General features: G+C 39.7%; 1 protein-coding gene across 1 annotated transcript in view; it reads left to right on the top strand.

Moving 5' to 3' along the window:
- The window catches only part of CPNE4 (copine 4), a 572,759-nt gene that overhangs the window by 147,797 nt on the left and 405,360 nt on the right, over nucleotides 1–19,602 (top strand). The window contains exon 2 of the mRNA XM_079922482.1: nucleotides 9,104–9,284. Coding sequence (XP_079778608.1) covers nucleotides 9,105–9,284 — 180 coding nt within the window. The 5' untranslated portion in view covers nucleotide 9,104. The remainder of the gene's footprint in view (nucleotides 1–9,103; nucleotides 9,285–19,602) is intronic.

Here is a 19,602-nt window from a genome sequence, read left to right as displayed (position 1 = left end):
AGTGCTTTTGGCCACTGTACTGGACAGCGTAGGTAAAGAAAATGTCCATCAACACACATATTTCTACTTGGCAGCACTGAACTAAACGTTGTGTTCTGTATCCCCAAAACACACGATTCTGTCCTATGCCAACTAAACAAAAGCCTGTTAATGCTAGGATGTTGTTCAAAGCAGAAGCAAATCTTAAACGAGGTGCAGGAGCAGAACAAGACCCATCAGTAGATCCATTACCATGCTTTTTCAAGGAAATTGGCTTCTGGCTTCATATACTGTCTATAGTTTCTCCTGTTGAACATAAAAATAATGTTGCTCCTTTTTGCTTTTAAATTTAGCCACATATATGAGACCAGAAGCACAAAATCCACTTTGTGAGCCCCCAGCTTCCTGTTAGCATGACATTAATGGAAGAATCCACCCTGTGATTATATTAAAAAGGGAAAATAACTGAACAAAAGAAGACTGGGATTTGATCTTTTTACTGGGTAAATTTAGTTGCCTGAGAAACAGGAGGAAATTATTTCAGTGCCAAAATAATAAAACATCATCTGAATTTGCTTTTTCTCTCTCATTCAGGATCTTTAGTTGCCTTTGGTGTGGTAGGAAAAGGAGTGGCTGTAACAGGGAGGAGACAGTTATTCATACAATTTCCTTTGACATTTTGTTCATGTTTCACTTTTAAAATTTTGTCAGCCTTTGTAGTCGTCCAGTTAAATTTGTATATCCAGTTCTTCTCCTAAAAATGGGTGACATTTGAGTGCTATAAAATTAATAGGAATGTGATGCAATGGACATAATTGCTTTCTAGAAAAATCTCATGTTTATGACTCATTGTCAGAGATACAAATGTGAGCCCGGAAGTTCCTAGAACATCGATATATCTGATTCCTTATGTACATTTTCCCAAGAAAGCTCTTTTTCAGTAAATAGGATCTCTGCTGGATTTTTTTCTTTCGGCCTCTTGGTTGTCTCAAATTAGAAAGTCAGGAAATGACTGAAATAATAATTTACTGCACTTGAGTGATTTGGCATAGTATATTTCAAGAAAAACATTCAAGTCCACATATTGTCAATTTTGAATCTTATTCATTAGCACCATGGCCTTTTGTGGTTCATGTGGTTTTATTTCTGGGTTTTTCTGGTGGTGTAGCCCCACCAATGATAACTCATCAATGCTCTCTGATGAAATCATCCGGGTAGGGGCACTGAGTTCCCAGACCCCTCAACTTGTTGGTGAGGCTGCCGTTACAAAGAGTTCCAAAAGCGACTTGGGCTGCTTTGAGAGTAAGGGGAAGAAAGAAAAGTGAATTTTTAAAGGCTGCTAGAGCACAATCTCATTAATGTACATAGTACACCTTAGAGATTTTATTAAGATTGGAATGGGTTTTAAGTTTGCCTTTGCATGATCTAGAAGCAAAATAATTTTTAATCTAATTGAGTGTAAATCATTTTATAAGAAATGGTCAAAAACACAGATTGTGGAGTCCATTAGACCCAGGCTTGATTCCTGACTGTCACTTGGCAGCTGTGATTTAACCACCATGAGTCTTACTTGTACATCTATGAAGTGGGGCTGGCAATACCTATCTCAAGAGACTGTCTCAAGAATTCAGTGAAACACTGTCTGTGTAGTTTGTTATTGGTGTCGTTAGTATTAGTGGCTCAGAAAACAAGCTATTTTGAAAAGAGATTTATAGAGCATTATAGGCTTTTCTCCCTTTTTGGCCCTTGTGGGAAGATTCAGTGTTTGTGCTGCCAAACCGGGAGCCGAGGGGGCCTGAGCAGGATGCATCATGATTAAAGCTGTGAGAGGAAGGGAACCAGAGAGCAGGTTAATTTATAAAATAAAGGGTTCTCTATGAAGGAAAAAATAATAAGGAATCTAAAAGTTTCAAGGACTGAGAGAGAAGGGTGCTGGAATTTTTGGGGGATAGACAGAAAGAGGGAGGGGCAGTACAGTGTGACACTCAGGGGAACCAGGGAAGTCAGGAACATTTGGGCAAGTGTTGTGTGGTGTAAGTCCCCAGTTGCCCCTTTTATTGAGAGTCTTCTTTTTTAAAAAAAGTTTTAAAATTGAAGTATAGTTGATTTACAATGTTGTCTTAATTTCTACTATACAGCAGAATGATTCAGTTATACATGTATACTTTTTTATATCCTTTTCCATAATGGTTTATCACAGGATATTTAATCAGTTCCTTGTGCTATATATAGTAGGACCTTGTTGTCTAACCATCCTATATATAAGAGTTTGCATCTGCTAATCCCAAACTCCCAATCCATCCCTCCCCCACCCCCTCCCCCTTGGCAACCACAAGTCGGTTCTCTGTGTCTGTGAGTCTGTTTCTCTTTTGTAGGTAAGTTCATTTGTGTTATACTTTAGATTCTACATATAAGTGATATCATATGGTATTTGTCTTTCACATTCTGACTTACTTCACTTAGTATGATAATCTCTAGGTCCATCCATTTTGCTACAAATGGCATTATTTCATTCTTTTTTATGGCTGAGTAGTATTCCATTGTGTGTGTGTGAACACACACACACACACACACACACACACACACATACATCACATCTTCTTTATCCATTCATCTACTGATGGATTTCCACATCTTGGCTACTGTGAATAGTGCTGCTATGAACATTGGACCTCCATACTGTTCTCCATAGTGGCTGCACCAATTTACATTCCCACCAACAATGTAGAAGGGTTCCTTTTTCTATTGAGAGTCTTCTTAAGTAGCTATCCCACAGGGAGGAGAGTGGAGCAGAGTGGTTAAGAGCCTAAATTCTGGACCTGGAGTTCTAGGTTCAAATCCTTATTCATCACACTTGGCTGAATAGTTGTTTTACTTCTCTAAGCTGCAGTTTCCTTCCTGTGAAACGATTCTCCTGGGATCTCATGACTTCATATTGAGTGCTTGGCAGATATATGAGCTTGATAAATGTTACATGAACTCAGTGGTATCCTTTTTAAAAAGGACAATAATCGTTTTCATTATTCTTCTGAAGACATTATGAGGCTTAATTCATTTAATTCTCAGGAAAACTCTACAAGTCAGGAGCTATTATTATTCCCATTTCACATGTGATAAAACTGAGGCACAGAGGAGTCAAGTAACTTGCCCAAACTCATACACAGGGAGTAGCAGAGTTTGGGTTAGCATCAAATATTCTGATGCTGGATCCATACTCTTGTCTTCTATACCATCTACATCCCATATGTGAGCATCTGGTCTTCAGATGAACAACTTCTAGGGCAGTTTGCCTTGTTTTATAAATGCTTGGTTTGTACTCAACAACCTTGCCTCTCAAAGTATGGTCCATAGGCAGCAGGATCAGTGACACCTGGGAGCAGAGTCTCAGGCTCCACTCCAGGCTCTTGTAACAGGAACTATGTCTTAACAAGCTCCCCGCGTGATCCATGATCGTGCACAGCCTGAGAAGCTGCTCCAGGATGTGAACATGTAGGAGATGGGCTGTCTCATTAGTGTCCAGCGCCATGCTTGCCGCCTAAGAATAAATTTACTTTTGATCTAACAGTAGATCAGGAAACGTTGAATAGGAAATAAATTCAGAAGTTGAGGGAACAATACCTGGTTTCTCCTCAGCTGAGTGAATGATGCTTGGGGCCTCTGGATCCACTGCAGCACCAGGCACATAGCAGACGCCCTGTCATATTTCTTGCATTGATATGGAAATGTGTGATAGAGACATCCAGCATAGCAGCCTTCCTGGATGTGCAGTGACGTTTAAAAAGGCCAAATAATGCCAGAGCAAGCAGAACAGAGATTGTGCAGTTATTCTTTTTTTACATCTTTATTGAAGTACAATTGCTTCACACTGCCATGCCAGCTTCCGCTGCACAACAAAGCGAATCAGCCTTATGCACACACATATTCCCACATCCCCTCCCTCTCCCACCCTCCTAGGTGGTCACAAGGTACCGAGCTGATCTCCCTGTATGCGCTTATTCTTAACATAGCTTTAAGGCAAGCTGGTCCCCTGTGAACCCGAGCTGATTCTCTTTCCTCTTGAGCTCTCTATTGTCTTGGCGTTGTTTTCAGCTCATTCAGAAACTAATTAAGTTTCAGGATCAATTTGTCCTGTTAGAGAGTGTTGATATGCTAAAGGAGTGGTTTTTTATAACTTAAATTATCCAAGTGAAAGGACAATTATAATTTGCTTCTAAAATTGGCCAAAAGTCAGCTTTCATCAAAATAATTCTCAGCAGACATTAGTCTCTGTAAAACCAGGCTATTGTATGAAAGGCAACAAAAGGATTTAAATAGGCCATGGAAAATGTATTGATAATCTGGCCACATTAATCCTGTCTTTTAACAGAGTGTGAAATTACTTGTTTACTCCACTTATCTGGAGCCGGATGTAGCTGATCACTGGTTGACAGAACCGTAGTTTGTGATCACCTTTCAGCAGTGAGCTTCAGCTGGGCCAAGGTCAAACAGTCTGAATTCACTGGCCTATATACCATCTCCAAAATCAAGGTCAGGACTGCTGCTACCTCTGGACAGCCAGAGGAACTCATGATCTCCAATATGTCCATCTAGGTGTGGCTTTCATTTGTGCATGGACATAGCCTATATCCTGTCCCCCCAAAAGTCAGGATGTGTAGTGGTTTCATCACCAGTCTACAAATATTATCAAGGCGAACACTATTGGGGTAAAGTATAAGAAGTAGTCCCTGATCTAAAGGAGACTAACCACTGTGGTGAAATAGACTCTGTTGATGCTCTGCCCAATTCCCCTTTATCAAGTTAGTGTAACCATGCCCCAGTGCCCAGTGGATATGAGTGTTGGCTGTGAATGTTTCACAGCTGCGCTTTTTCTGGAGACTTGACTGATTGTTCTCAGCCAGTGGGTGGCAGGGACAAAACCTAAGGACTTATGCCGGCCCAACCCTAGAATGAGTGTAAGCCTGAAGGAGCCAAAGGAAGAAACAGTACTCCCAAAGTGAAGTGAGAACCTTGGAGATGGAGTTGCCTTTCAGGACCTGGGTCATATAGGGGTTTGGCTCACAGTTCTGGAGGCTGAACATCCCAATCAGAGTTACAGCGTGGTTGGGTGAGGGCTCTCTTCTCACTGTGTTCTCACATGGCAGAAGGGCCCGGGGAGCTCTGTGGTCTCTCTTGTAAGAGCACTAATGCCATTCATGAGGGTTCCACCCTCAGACCTATTCGCTTCTCTAAGTCTCCACCTCCTAATCTCACCACCTTCAGGGGTTAGGATTTCAGCATATGAATTTTGTGGGGGGACACAGACATTCAGACCATAGCACAGGAGGCTAGCCAACAGTGAGCTGTCATTCAGTGGAGGTCAGCCTCTTAGGTCCTTGAGCAGAAGAAGAAGGGGTGGTGGTGAAATCGATGAAAAAAGGAGGAATAAATAATGACCACCCTTTGACAATCATAAACTTTCTTCTCTCCTCTAGTCCAACCATTGATTAATTTTTATCAAATGATTATTTCATCATGGCTATTTTCCCAGCTCTAAATCCTCCAAGTGTTTGCCTAAAAGAATGGTTCATAAAAAATTTTAGATCATATATCCCACTGGTTTTAAAAAAGTCTCTGAACATGTGCCCCAATTTCATTTGTTTATTCATTTATAAACGATTTAAATTTACTACCAGCTAATATCTCAGAGTACTATGTACACTTACAGTTTAGGATATATCATTCATGGTTATGGCATAAATCCATATTTTGAGAAGCTTTCCTAATAGTTTTAAATTATTTTAGACAGCTTTTGGCCTATGTGATCAGATTGTCACTTATATTTTACTATCTGCCTTCTGATCAGCTAATGTGTATGAATCCTCAGACAAACTACTGATTTGAGAGGTGGTTTTGTGCTCTTAGGTGGAGAGTGTTATGCCCAGACTGTGTGGACTGCAAAGAGAATGTATTTAAGGGGTCAAGTAGAATCTTAATCCTGGAGTAATAGCAAGAAAATCGAAGAGAGTTCCAGTTGGCAGTGGGAGAATGAGTGATTTAATCTTGAGAGCAGTCAGATTACAATAATAATAGCTCTACTTTTGAAGCATCTACTGTATACCTGGCATTGTGCTAAGCACTTTACATGTATTATTTCATCTGCCCTTCATAGCAACTCTTCAAGGTAGGTATTACTACAAGAGAGGTTAAGAACCCTGTTCAAGGTTACATAGTGAGTGAAGGAGCCAGGATTTGACCCTGGAAGGAACTGTATGTCTCCTTGACAGTCTTTTTTCCATTACATACCACAATTAATACTTGGCATTAGAGCAGGTGTTCCATTCTATAGGCAAGCTTGTGTTATACAGAAAGGAGTCAGTGGGTCCTGGATGAAAGGAGCCAGCCTGAAAAGCTTCCCATCTCTGTGACATTCTGGAAAAGGCTATGCAGACAGTAAAAAGATCAGTGGTTGCCAGGAGTTAGGGAGAGATGAATAAGTGGAGCATAGAGGATTGTTAGGATGGTGAAACTACTCTGTATGGTACTGTAATGGGGGGTACACGTTATTATACATTTGTCCAAACTCATGGAATGTGCAACCCCAAGAGTGGACCCTGATGTGAACTATGGACTTTGGGTGATTATGATGAGTCAGTGGAGGTTCACTGATTGTAATGAAGGTAATGGAGGAGGAAGGTGGCATATGGGATATCTCTGAACATTCCTCTGAAATTTGCTATGAACCTAAAATAGAAGATAGTCCTTAAGAAAAAGAGAGAGAGAGAAAGGGGATGGACATGACCATGAGCCTGTAAGGATAGGGCCAGTTAGAAGGGGTAGCAATGCCTCCCAGAGATAGGAAAGGCCACTCAGAACTCAGAAGAGCAGTGTGGATCCAAGGAGCCAACTAATGCTTTGGGAAAGCAGAACTCAGGAAGGATAAGCTGTTCTTATCAAAAAGTTGATAGAGAGTTCACAACATTTTTTCCAACACTGCCTGATACAAAACCATCCTCCTACTAGTCTATTCCTTCTCTGTGCACTTTTTTATAAACTGAAGTTCACATATGCTCTGCCTTCTATTTTGCTCTAATGATTGGTCTGCTCACAATATGTAAAAATAGAGGAACCATCATTTATTAAACTGTACACTTATGATTTGTGCATTTTCTGTATATGAATAAAATTTGTTTAAAAATAGAAAGAATGATTCTGCATGGAGGTTGAAATAAATCAAGGATATTGTTATATCCGCTGTTACTTTGTAGATTCAAACAATTCTCCAGCCAACGTTTTACATATGGTAAAAAATAGCATGGGCTAAAAGATAGAAAACTGGCATTTCAGTATTAGCTCTTCCATTAGAATAACTGTGTGACACGGGCAAGGTTCCAATCCCCTCTCAGCTTGGATTTTCTTGTATGTAAAAAAACAAATGTCCCAAAATCCCTATTAATATTCAGTATGATAGAGGATAGAGCAACTCTCACCCTCAGACTAATCCCACAGCACATATTGAAAGAGAATCCCAACTCCTTCCAACTGCAAACTCCCCTTACCTGGTATTTTAGAGCAGAGACTGGGAAACATTTTCTGAAGAGGCCAGAGAGTAGGTATTTCAGGCTTTGCAGGCCATGCAGCCTCTGTTGCAAATACTCTGGGCTGCAATCTATTAAGGCAACCACACACAATATGTAAATGCACGACCAGGGCTGTGTTCCAACAAAACTTTATGTATCAAAGCAGGTGGCAAGCCAGATTGGGCACACAGGCCATAGTTTGTCCACTTCTGTTCTAGGAGATAAATTTCTGGTATTCAGTGCAACTTCCCTTCAGCATATATAGGGAAAAACATGTGTTCATAATAACTAGATAAATAGGGAACTAGAGAGTTGGAATGTGGAAGGGAGGGAGGGCAGAAAGCCTTGTGATGGAGCATTGGGAGAGAAAATTCCAGTGACATCTGCCATGAGGGAGGGGCATTGTCAGGTTGGAAAAGGTTGCCTTTGGCATGGAGCTAGCTGCTAAGTTTGGAGAGACCAGCTGGTGTGTGTGTGTGTGTGTGTGTGTGTGTGTGTTTAAGAGGTTATGGTGTGCGCAAACCTAGCATGGTGCCAGATACCAAGGGGACTCACTGAATATTTGTGGAAGAAGGGAAGGGAGAAGGATGGATTATCCTCATTTTATAGATGAAGAAATTCCACTGTGGGACACCAATGCCGTTTCTCATAGGGAATCTACAGGGAAACAGAATTTCATGAGAAGGATATTGATTTCACCCCTGAGAGGCTCTGTCGATGTCCTTACAGGCCCAGCCCTCCTCTGAGAAGGAGAGTGTTGGAGGGTTCTGGGGGTTCCTTGTAGCCCTGGGCCTTGGTGATGCAAAGTGTCATTGAAAGGTGACCATGTGAGGACAGGAAGGAGGCCAGCAGTACTTACTTGTGGCTGCTGTTTCCATGGTTTAGGCTTTGTGCTCTCCTTCAAATGGTCACAGTCACATTTCTGACATGGTAGCAGGAGCAGGGAAGGGAAAGGAGAGAATGGACTAATGCACTTGAGGCAGGAGATCAGATGCTGGGTCTCTCTTGGACTTGGTTTGCTGAAGCCATCTTGAGAAATGGAGCCAGGGTTTGGGGAAGGGAAATTTGGACTGTTTCTTCAGGTCAGACAATGTCCTTCTCTGTGCCATCACACAGAAGGAAAAGAAGAGCTGGATTTGGGAGGAATCTGAACAACTTGGAATGTGACTAAACTGATTAACCAACAACTCTGTAAAATTTCACACAAGCCATGCACTTAATATAGAACTGGATTACAGTTTGCAGTCTGTTGCACTAATTCGTTAATATTATTTCATAGACTAAAAATTTTACTATGCAAATGTATGCAAATCATATAAGAAAATAGTGTTCTTAGCCAAGTGCATTAGCACCTATTGGGTATTTTGGTTGTTTTTTCTTTTGGTTTTGTTTGTTTGTTTGTTTCACTGGAACCCTGACCCTGCTGTGGAAAGCCAGATAATTAATATATTCAGTACTCGATAGTGTGTGTTGAACATTTTCCTGAAGGGTGACTGGGAAGCTTTTTCCTTTGAAAAATACTGTGGTGATTGGCATCTATTTTTTCCTCTTTTTCTTGCCTAAAACAGAATGAAGAAGATGAGCAACATTTATGAGTCAGCTGCCAATACACTGGGAATCTTTAACAGCCCCTGCCTGACCAAAGTTGAGCTGCGTGTGGCATGCAAAGGCATTTCTGACAGAGATGCCCTTTCCAAACCAGACCCCTGTGTCATCCTCAAGATGCAGTCCCACGGGCAGTGGTTCGAGGTAGGCATGTCCAGTGAAATGGACAGAAGCATGGCGGGAGGAGTGATTTGAAAATATTTTGGCATTTCCTGTCTTCAGGTCGTTTATTGCGGTGAGATGGAAAATTCTAGAAATGAATATGATCACATTTCTGTTTATATCATGATTTTTATTTATTTAAAAAATTTTTATATTGGAGTATAATTGATTAACAATGTTGTGATAGTTTCAGATGCACAGCAAAGTGATTCAGTTATACATATACATGTATCTATTCTTTTCCAAATTCTTTTCCCACTTATGTTATTACAGAATATTGAGCAGAGGTCCCTGTGCTATACAGTAGGTCCTTGTTGGTTATCTGTTTTAAATATAGCAGTGTGTACATATCAATCTCAAACTACCAGTCTATCCTGCCCCCATACCCTTTTCCGTGCTAATCATAAGTTTATTCTCTAAGTCTGTGAGTCTGTTTCTGTTTGTAAATAAGTTCACTTATATAATTTTTTTTGATTCCACATATGAGTGATATCACGTGATATTTCTCTTTCTCTGTCTGACTTACTTCACTTAGTATAATAATCTCCAGGTCCATCCATATTGCTGCAAATGGCATTAATTAATTATTTTTAATGGCTGAGTAATATTCCATTGTATATATGTACCACATCTTCTTTATCTATTCATCTGTCGATGGACATCAACATCCATATCGTGATGTTTTAATACTGTGGATATTGTGACATTTACCCTTAATTTGTGTGCTCATTTTAGACATAGTAGGCCCTGGGGATGGGCAACAGGGACTGCCTTACAGGGGCCACATCGCACATTTATTTTTTGGAGTGAAAACTTAATGTTAGCTAAACTTTATTGTTCTAAGTGCTTTATGTAAAATAGCTAATTTTGTCCATACAACAATCCTATGGGGAAACAGACAGGTGAGGAAACAAAGATTAGGTAAGTGGAAAATCTAATATTTCCTAGTCAAGCTCCAGGGCCTGAGCTCTTTATTGCTATTTTATACTTACGGTGGCCATTGGTGTGGTCTTTGGTGGTTTGTGTGGCAATATTGCATGTTGAATTCTGAAGTTGGGTTCTGTTTGTTTATTTAAAAGTTGAAACAAATTGGATGAGGACTGTTTTTAAGTTTTGGGTTGTTTTGTTGTTGTTGTTTTTAATTTTTGTTCTTGGTACGTGGTCTAAGTTAGCAATATTTTTAAATATCTGGTCTCAGGTGGAAGGCAGGAGAGGGAGGGACAGGGGGTGCAGCCAAGGAAGCAGTTGTTATTGTCTCTAAGGGAACCAGATGCCCAGTGGAATTTGGGTGAGGGGTTTGAATCCATACTGAGTAGATCAAATGTAGACAAATACCTTGTTTGGATCCCTGAGGATAGACTTGAGTCCTTCTTCCATCTGTTTGCAAGGAGCTGACAGGTGCTCCTCTAGGGGCCAACGTCTTCACTCCACAGCAGGAAGAAGGCTCAGAAGACCTCACAGGTAGCATGTTTACTTACCTGTACATATGTGATAAAAGCCACTTCTCTGAAAGGGTGGTTTGATAGAAGTTGGTAAGCAGATGAAATTCAGGTGAGAAGGCAACATAACACGTATGAGGGGATGAGTGACAGATGGCAGATAGGGGATCTTCATTTAACTTCCAGCTCATCCAGGTCTTATATTATAAATATAAAACAGCATTCACAGACATCTTAATGTGTAATGTCTTTTTTTTCCCTTCTAAATATTCTCCATGACTTTGTTGGTGGGCTTTACTGTCTTTTATTTTTTGTTTAACAAAACTAAATGGAATATCTACATTAGGGTAATTGGACCGTCTTGGATAATTAGAGGAAAAGACTTCATCTCCTGAGACCCCCCCTTACATAATTTATTTATTATTTGTATATATTTCTTTTCAGTCTTTTCCTTCTGGCATTCATATTCTTACATGATACTTATCATGCACATAAAATTTTCTTTCCTGATTTTATTACTTAGTAGTATATGTTTTTTCCATATTGTTATAATATTCATAATTATAATTTTTAAGACTGCATAATATCCCATCAAGCAGATTTATTTGATCATTTTCCTATTTTTTTCACTTTGAAGTTGCTTTCAAAACTACCCTATTTTGGGCTTCCCTGGTGGTGCAGTGGTTGAGAGTCTGCCTGCTGATGCAGGGGACACGGGTTCGTGTCCCGGTCCAGAAAGATCTCACATGCCTTGGAGCGGCTGGGCCCGTGAGCCATGGACACTAAGCCTACGTGTCCGGAGCCCGTGCTCCGCAACAGGAGAGGCCACAACAGTGAGAGGCCCGTGTACCGCAAAAAAAACACACAAAAAAAAAACTACCCTATTTTAAATAATGCTGCAGTAAACATCTTTGAGCATAAGGCTTTTCCCTTCTTTTTGGATGAGTTCCTAGGAGATAGTCTGTCAAAGTGGAACTAGTGGAACAAAGGATAGGACACTTTGGGGGCTTTTGATACATTTGCCAAATTGCTTTTCCAAAGTGCTTTTCTACAGAGTTACTTAAAGTGTGTTTGCCCACAGCTACCAGCCTGCAAACATTTTGTTACCAGTGCACAATGAGATAAGAAGCTTGTGCCACATTGTAAACTGATTCACTGTTTCCTTCATCTAGAAAGTCTTACTCTTTAAAAGTAGTGTCAGCTGAACTTCCAGCATCCTTAGTGATATGACTGATTTATACTGTGGAACTTTGAGAAGCACTTCTCTAATAAATTTTAACCTTAAGACTATACATTTAGGATATAGTTTGGAAAACAGAGCCCACACCAGGTAGCTAATAGAAAAGATTTTATTCAATAACTAATAACAAAGGAGTTGGGAATCTTGAGAAACTAAGTAGGAACTGTGAGGAAACCCAGAGATTAACAACGGGAAGCTGCTACTTGACTTAGGGTAGAGCAGTGATATACTGAAGCTAGCTTGTAGAGGCCTGAGAGAGTCAATTGTTAAATCTTCAGGAATTTTGCTAACCTGGATATAAGTATTTACACCACAGACATTGGCAAACATTTCAAATCAGAACTTTCTCCCCACCAAGAGAACCAGTCGCTAAGCATTTACCAGCACACCACTGGGAGAGAGGGACAAAAGAAGGTGTTAGTACCAGCTGGACCATCGAGCAGAAGCTGGATCTGTGGAAGGAGGGCCTATCTAATGGTAGCCAGCAAGGTAGAGGAGATGCAGGTAATGCTGGAAACGTTGCCTGAAAGGGAGATGAGGAAGGGGTTGTCATCTCAGGTCTCCCATCCATGCCTTCCAGTGACCACACCCCTGGTGGAAGCCAGTTGGCAAGGTTCCAGGGAAGAGTCCAGAACACACTTGAAAGCACAGAGGTAACTGACAAGCACATAGACCTTCTGACAACTCACAGTAACTGGGAGAATCATGTACTCAGTCGTGAAGTAGTGCATATTTATTTAGTGCTAACACCTACTTTTTGGTGCAAGTTCAGTGCGTGGTCCTGTGCTCAAAGTGAGAAGCACCTGACAGTCTATTTAAACCACACACCTACTACCTTCTATGTTTAGTGAAAGCTGGCAAACATGGCCATTGCCCTGGGACATAACTGATGCACATTTTCCTGTATCTGTCCCTTAGAACATGTCTGGAATTACAGACAGATTTCTATGTGCAGAATTACAGAATTCAGAGAAAGCAATGCAGAAGAGGATTCATGCCAGCTGTGTCAGTTCCTGAGTGTCTTTGTTATGTGAAATCTGGTAAATGACTAAGTGAAGAAAAAACAAAAACCTGAGAGGCTAAACTTATTTGCATAATAAAGAGATTGTTGGGGGGTGTAAGGATGAGAGAGAGAAAAACAAGGTGAGCTTCTTTTTCAGAGTTTTGAAGTTTGGCAAAAGAGCCTCTCTGGAGATCAGCACTGTCCACTAGAACTCCCTACAGTGATGGGCATGTTCTCTGCCTGTGCTGGCCAGTAGGTAGTCGACAACCAGAGGTGGCCACTGAGCAGTTGAAAGGTGGACTGTATAACTAAGGAATGGAAAAGTTTAATTATTGAATTTTAATTAATTAGAGGGTAAATAAGTAGCTGGTGTGATTTCGGAGTCTCCATGGGTGGTACAGAATTTGGCTGGGTGGGGAAAAGAGGAAAGGGAGTTTGTTAACACATTACTACCATAGGCTGTTGCTTTTATAGCTGAACCTCTTTTGGGGAAGACATAACCTAGAGATTGATATTTCTTTGTTATTACTTGTGATTTCTGGCCTGTGCATTTTGTTTTTGTTCTTGTTTGTTTTTTTGTTTGTTTGTTTTTATCTGTTTCATCTTTTTTTTAACATCTTTATTGGCATATAATAGCTTTACAATGGTGTGTTACCTTCTGCTGTATAACAAAGTGAATCAGCTATATGTATACCTGTGTCCCCATATCCCCTCCCTCTTGCGTCTCCCTCCCACCTTCCCTATCCCACCCCTGTAAGTGGTCACAAAGCATTGAGCTAATCTCCCTGTGCTATGCAGCTGCTTCCCACTAGCTAGCTATACATTTGGTAGTGTATATATGTCAATGCTACTCTCTCACTTCGTCCCAGCTTACCCTTCCTCCACCCCATGTCCTCAAGTCCATTCTCTACGTCGGAGTCTTTATTCCTGTCCTGGCCCTAGGTTCTTCAGAAAGTTTTTTTTTTTTTTTTTAGATTCCATATACATGTGTTAGCATACGGTATTTGTTTTACTCTTTCTGATTATCTTCACTCTGTATGACAGTCTCTAGGTCCATCCACCTCACTGCAAATAACTCAATTTCATTTTCTTTTACGGCTGAGTAATATTCCATTGTATATATAAGCCACCTCTCCTTTATCCATTCATCTGTCGATGGACACTTAGGTTGCTTCCATGTCCTGGCTATTGTAAATAGAGCTGCAATGAACATTGTGGTACATGACACTTTTTGAATTATGGTTTTCTCAGGGTATATGCCCAGTAGTGGGATTACTGGGTCATATGTAGTTCTATTTTTAGTTTTCTAAAGAACCTCCATACTGTTCTCCATAGGCGCTGTATCAATGTACATGCCCACCAACAGTGCAAGAGGGTTCCCTTTTCTCCACACCGTCTCCAGCATTTATTGTTTGTAGATTTTTTCATGATGGCCAATCTGACTGGTGTGAAGTGATACCTCATTGTAGTTTTGATTTGCATTTCTCTAATGATTAGTGATACCAAGCATCCTTTCATGTGTTTGTTGGCAATCTGTATATCTTCTTTGGAGCAATGTCTATTTAGGTCTTCTGCCCATTTTTGGATTGGGTTGTTTGTTTTTTTGACATTGAGCTTCATGAGCTGCTTGTATATTTTGGAGATTAATCCTCTGTCAGTTGCTTCATTTGCAAATATTTTCTCCTATTCTGAGGGTTGTCTTTTCGTCTTGTTTATAGTTTCTTTTGCTGTGCAAAAGCTTTTAAGTTTCATTAGGTCCCATTTGTTTATTTTTGTTTTTATTTCCATTCCTCTAGGAGGTGGGTCAAAAAGGATCTTGCTGTGATTTATGTCCTAGAATGTTCTGCCTGTGTTTTCCTCTATGAGTTTTATAGTGTGTGGCCTTACATTTAGGTCTTTAATCCATTTTGAGTTTATTTTTGTGTATGGTGTTAGGGAGTGTTCTAATTTCATTCTTTTACATGTAGCTGTCAGTTTTCCCAGCACCACTTATTGAAGAGGCTGTCATTTTCTCCATTGTATATTTTTCCCTCCTTCATCAAAGATAAGGTGACCATATGTGCATGGGTTTACTTCTGGGCTTTCTATCCTCTTGCATTGATCTATATTTCTGTTTTTGTGCCATTACCATACTGTCTTCATTACTGTAGCTTTGTAGTATACTCTGAAGTCAGGGAGCCTGATTCCTCCAGCTCTGTTTTTCTTTCTTAAGATTGCTTTGGCTATTTGGGGTCTTTTGTGTTTCCATACAAATTGTGAACATTTTTGTTCTAGGTCTGTAGAAAATGCTATTGGTAGTTTGATAGAGATTGCATTGAATCTGTAGATTGCTCTGGATAGTATAGTCATTTGCACATTGTTGATTCTTCTAACGTATGAACATGGTATATCTCTCCATCTGTTTGTATCTTCTTTAATTTCTTTCATCAATGTCTTATACTTTTCTGCATACAGGTCTTTTGTCTCCTTAGGTAGGTTTATTCGTAGGTATTTTATTCTTTTTGTTGCAGTGTTAAATGGGAGTGTTCCCTTAATTTCTCCTTTAGATTTTTCATCATTAGTGTATAGGAATGCAAGAGATTTCTGTGCATTAATTTTGTATCCTGCTACTTTACCAAATTCATTGGTTAACTCTAGTAGTTTTCTGGTAGCATCTTTAGGATTCTCTATGCATTGTATCATGTCATCTGCAAGCAGTGATGCAGTTTTACATCTTCTTTTCCAATTTAGATTCCTTTTATTTCTTTTCCTTCTCTGATTACTGTGGCTAAAACTTCCAAAACTATGTTGAATAATAGTGGTGAGAGTGGGTAAGCTTGTCTTGTTCCTGATCTTAGTGGAAATGGTTTCAGTTTTTCACCATTGAGAATGATGCTGGCTGTGGGTTTGTCATATCTGACCTTTATTATGTGGGGTAAGTTCCCTCTGTGTCTACTTTCTGGAGGGTTTTTATCATAAATGGGTGTTGAATTTTGTCAAATCTTTTTCTGCATCTTTTGAGGTAATCATATGGTTTTTATCCTTCAGGTTGTTAATATGGTGTAGTACATTGATTGATTTGCATATATTGAAGAATCCTTGCATTCCTGGGGTAAGCCCCACTTGATACTGGTGTATGATCCCTTTAATGTGCTGTTGGATTCTGTTTGCTAGTATTTAGTTGAGGATTTTTGCATCCATGTTCATCAGTGATATTGGCCTGTAGTTTGCTTTTCTTGTGACATTTTGGTCTGGTTTTGGTATCAGGGTGATGGTGGCCTCATAGAATGAGTTTGGGTATGTTCCTCCCTCTGCCATATTTTGGAAGAGTTTGGGAAAGATAGGTGTTAGCTCTTCTCTAAATGTTTGATAGAATTCGCCTGTGAAGCTGTCTGGTCCTGGACTTTTGTTCATTGGAAGGTTTTTAATCACAGTTTCAATTTCATTGCTTGTAATTTGTCTGTTTATATTTTTTATTTCTCCCTGGTACAGTCTTGGAAGTTTGTGCTTTTCTAAGAATTTGTCCATTTCTTCCAGGTTGTCCATTTTATTGACATATAGTTGCTTGTAGTAATCTCTCATAGTCCTTTGTATTTCTGCAGTGTCAGTTGTTACTTCTCCTTTTTTGTTTCTAATTCTTTTGGTTTGAGTCTTCTCCCTTTTTTTCTTGATGGATTGGGCTAATGTTTTATCCATTTTGCTTATCTTCTCAAAGAACCAGGTTTTAGTTTTATTGATCTTTGTTATCATTTCCTTCATTGCTTTTTCATTTATTTCTGATCTGATCTTTATGATTTCTTTGCTTCTGCTAACGTTGGGGTGTTTTTTTGTTCTATTTTCTCTAATTGCCTTAGGTTTAAAGTTAGGCTGTTTATTCAAGATATTTGTTGTTTCTTGAGGTAGGATTTCATTGCTATAAACTTCCCTTATAGAACTGCTTTGCTGCATCCCATAGGTTTTGGGTCATCGTGTTTTCATTATCATTTGTTTCTAGGTAATTTTTGGTTTCCTCTTTGATTTCTTCAGTGATCTCTTGGTTGGCTATTAAGTAGTGTAGTTTATAGCCTCCATGTGTTTGTATTTTTTACAGATTTTTTCCCATTATTGATATCTAGTCTGATAGCATTGTGATCAGAAAAGATACTTGATATGATTTCAATTTTCTTAAATTTACCAAGCCTTGATTTGTGACCGAAGATATGATCTCTCCTGGAGAATGTTCCATGAGCACTTGAGAAGAATCTGTATTCTGTTGTTTTTGGATGGAATGTCCTATAAATACCAATTAAGTCCATCATGTTTAATGTATCATTTAAAGCTTGTGTTTCCTTGTTTATTTTCATTTTGGATGATCTGTTCATTTGTGAAAGCTAGGTGTTAAAGTCCCCTACTATTATTGTGTTACTGTCGATTTCCCCTATTATGGTCGTTAGCTTTTGCCTTATGTATTGAGGTAGTCCTATGTTGGGTGCATAAATATTTACAATTATTATATTTTCTTCTTGGATTTATCCATTGATCATTAAGTAGTGTCCTTCTTTGTCTGTTGTAATGGTCTTTATTTTAAAGTCTATTTTGTCTGATGAGAATTGCTACTCCAGCTTTCTTTTGGTTTCCATTTGCATGGAATATCTTTTTCCATCCCCTCACTTTCAGTCTCTATGTGTCCCTAGGTCTGAAGTGGGTCTCTTGTACACAGCATATATATGGGTCTTGTTTTAGTATCCATTCAACCAGTCTATGTCTTTTGGTTGGACCATTTAATCCCTTTACATTTAAGGTAGTTATTGATATGTATGTTCCTATTACCATTTTCTTAATTGTTTTGGGTTTGTTATTGTATGTCTTTTCCTTCTCTTGAGTTTCCTGCCTAGAGAAGTTCCTTTAGCATTTGTTGTAGAGCTGGTTTGTTGGTGCTGAATTCTCTTAACTTTTGCTTTTCTGTAAAGTTTTTAATTTCTCCATCGAATCTGAATGAGATCCTTGCTGGGTAGAGTAATCTTGGTTGTAGGTTTTTCCTTTTCATCACTTTAAATATGTCCTGCGACTCCCTTCTGGTTTGCAGAGTTTCTGCTGAAAGATCAGCTATTAACCTTATAGGTATTCCCTTGTATGTTATTTGTTGCTTTTCCCTTGCTGCTTTTAATATTTTTCCTTTTTATTTAATTTTTGATAGTTTTTTAACATGTGTGTTGGCGTGTTTCTTTGGATTTATCCTGTATGGGACTCTGTACTTCCTGGACTTGGGTGGCTATTTCCTTTCCCATGTTAGGGAAGTTTTCAACTATAATCCCTTCAAATATTTTCTCAGTCCCTTTTTTTTTTCTCTTCTTCTTCTGGGACCCTTATAATTTGAATGTTGGTATGTTTAATGTTGTCCCAGAGGTCTCTGAGACTGTCCTCAATTCTTTTCATTCTTTTTTCTTTATTCTGCTCTGTGGTAGTCATTTCTACTATTTTGTCTTCCAGGTCACTTAGCCGTTCTTCTGCCTCAGTTATTCTGCTATTGACTCCTTCTAGGGAATTTTTAATTTTATTTATTGTATTGTTCATCATTGCTTGTTTGCTCTTTCGTTCTTCTAGGTCCTTGTTAAACATATCTTGTATTTTCTCCATTCTGTTTCCAAGATTTTGGATCATCTTTACTATGATTACTCTGAATTTCCTCTTCTTTTGTTTGGTCTGATGTGTTTTTACCTTGCTCCTTCATCTGCTGTGTATTTCTCTGTCTCCTCATTTTGTTTAATCTCCTTTTCGCAGGCTGCAGGTTCATAATTCCCATTGTTTTTGGTCTGCCCTGAGTGGCTAAGGTTGGTTTAGTGTGTTTGTAGGCTTCCTGGTGGAGGGGACTGGTGCCTGTGTTCTGGTGGTTGAAACTGGATCTTGTCTTTCTGGTGGGCAGGATTGCGTTCGGTGGTGTGTTTTGGGGTGTCTGTGAACTTATTATGATTTTAGGCAGCCTCTCTGCTAATGGGTGGGCTTGTGTTCCTGTCTTGGTAGTTGTTGCCAAAGGGTGTCCAGCACTGTACTTGCTGGTTGTTGAGTGGAGCTAGGTCTTAGTGTTGAAATGGAGATCTCTGTGAGAACTCTCGCTGTTTGATATTACGTGGGGCCAGGGGGTCTCTCATGGACCAATGTCCTGAACTCAACTCTCCCATCTCAGAGGCTCAGGCCTGACACCCGGCCGGAGCACCAAGCCTCTTTTGGGAAGTCTGAGGCCTTCTGGTAGCGTTCAGTAGGTGTTCTGTAGGAGTTGTTCCACCTTTAGATGTATTTTTGATGTATTTGTGGGAAGGAAGGTGATCTCCACATCTTACTCCTCCACCATCTTGAAGGTCCCTGCCAAAGCAATCTTTGTGGAAGTCCAGGAGTCCAGCAGAGAAGTTCCAGCACAGCCCTTTTGGGAAGTCTGAGGTCTTCTGCCAGCATTCACTATGTGTTCTGTAGGAGTTGTTCCATATGTAGATGTATTTCTGATGTAGTTTTGAGGGGGAAGTTGATCTCCACGTCTTACTTCTGCCATGTTGAAGGTCCCCCTGTGCTTTTTGTAATAGCATTATGCCCCTGTTATGCCCTAGTTTACAGCTCAGGTTACTACTGCAATAATTATAACTACCTTCTGATGCCCAGCTCATATGC

Source organism: Stenella coeruleoalba, assembly GCF_951394435.1.
Source record: "Stenella coeruleoalba genome assembly, chromosome: 5".
NCBI classification, from domain to species: domain Eukaryota; kingdom Metazoa; phylum Chordata; class Mammalia; order Artiodactyla; family Delphinidae; genus Stenella; species Stenella coeruleoalba.
This window is presented reverse-complemented; position numbering and strand designations above follow the sequence as displayed.